At 33.7% G+C, this 902-nt stretch overlaps 1 protein-coding gene across 1 annotated transcript in view; it reads right to left on the reverse strand.

The window, feature by feature from the left end:
* The window catches only part of LOC119589087 (nuclear hormone receptor FTZ-F1 beta-like), a gene marked incomplete in the record, with an annotated part of 70,745 nt that overhangs the window by 2,712 nt on the left and 67,131 nt on the right, over nucleotides 1-902 (reverse strand). Inside the window, 2 exon segments of the mRNA XM_037937663.1 lie at nucleotides 1-102; nucleotides 539-633. Coding sequence (XP_037793591.1) covers nucleotides 544-633 — 90 coding nt within the window.

Here is a 902-nt window from a genome sequence, read left to right on the forward strand (position 1 = left end):
GCCCTGATCACGCCATTTGTACGCACATTGTGAGCCTGAAGCAACGACGCATACCTGAGGGAGATGCAGCAACTGACGCTGAACACGAGGTTGTACTCCAACCTGTAGAAAAATAATTGGTTATTCTTTGCTGTGTGGCTATAGAAATTGCTTACATCTATGAAAAAGTGTAGATGTTCTTTTTTGAAGTGCATTTGAGAAATGGGCAAAAACATATATGCTATAACAGTCTACCCACTCTCAACATCCTATTTCTTATATGCAATGTGCATTAATTAGAAATGTAATTCATATTAGCATTGCATGGCATAATAGTAGCTTTCCACATATTTATGTTACAAAATTAATTACATCTCAGTACTGATTATTCCTGCTTTTATGTTAACATTTTTTGAGTAAATTTCATCTTACAAGACAATGAAGAAATGTAACAAATACTATCAAGATACTCCTCAACTTATATGCAGGTAAAATATAAACTGTATTAATCAAATCAAACTGGAAAGTCAATAACAAAAGTACAGAAAATGTGACTTGCCTTAACTAATGGTCCCCTCTTAACAGCTCAAAGAGAAAATTGAAACTTGGCACATCTCCCTCCTTCTTCTTCATAGAGAGCATTTCCTTACTCGCCTGAAAGGGTGGAAGGGAGTGTTAGAAGGTTTTAACTGTGTAGAACTTTGTGTGCAAATATGAATATGTGGGAGAAAGAGTGAAATAATGAAAAAGCATTGGAAAGGAACATTAACCTTTGAAAAAGAACAACTTTGTTTTATGAGTAGTATTTTTTTCACTGTGTAAAGGATCAATTTTGAAATACTGAATCTCAAAAAGAGTAATTCATATAATTCTTAGATATGCATCCCATAACTTTTTTCCTTTGTATAGTCTACATGAACACT

Source organism: Penaeus monodon, chromosome 25 (genome assembly GCF_015228065.2).
Source record: "Penaeus monodon isolate SGIC_2016 chromosome 25, NSTDA_Pmon_1, whole genome shotgun sequence".
NCBI lineage: Eukaryota > Metazoa > Arthropoda > Malacostraca > Decapoda > Penaeidae > Penaeus > Penaeus monodon.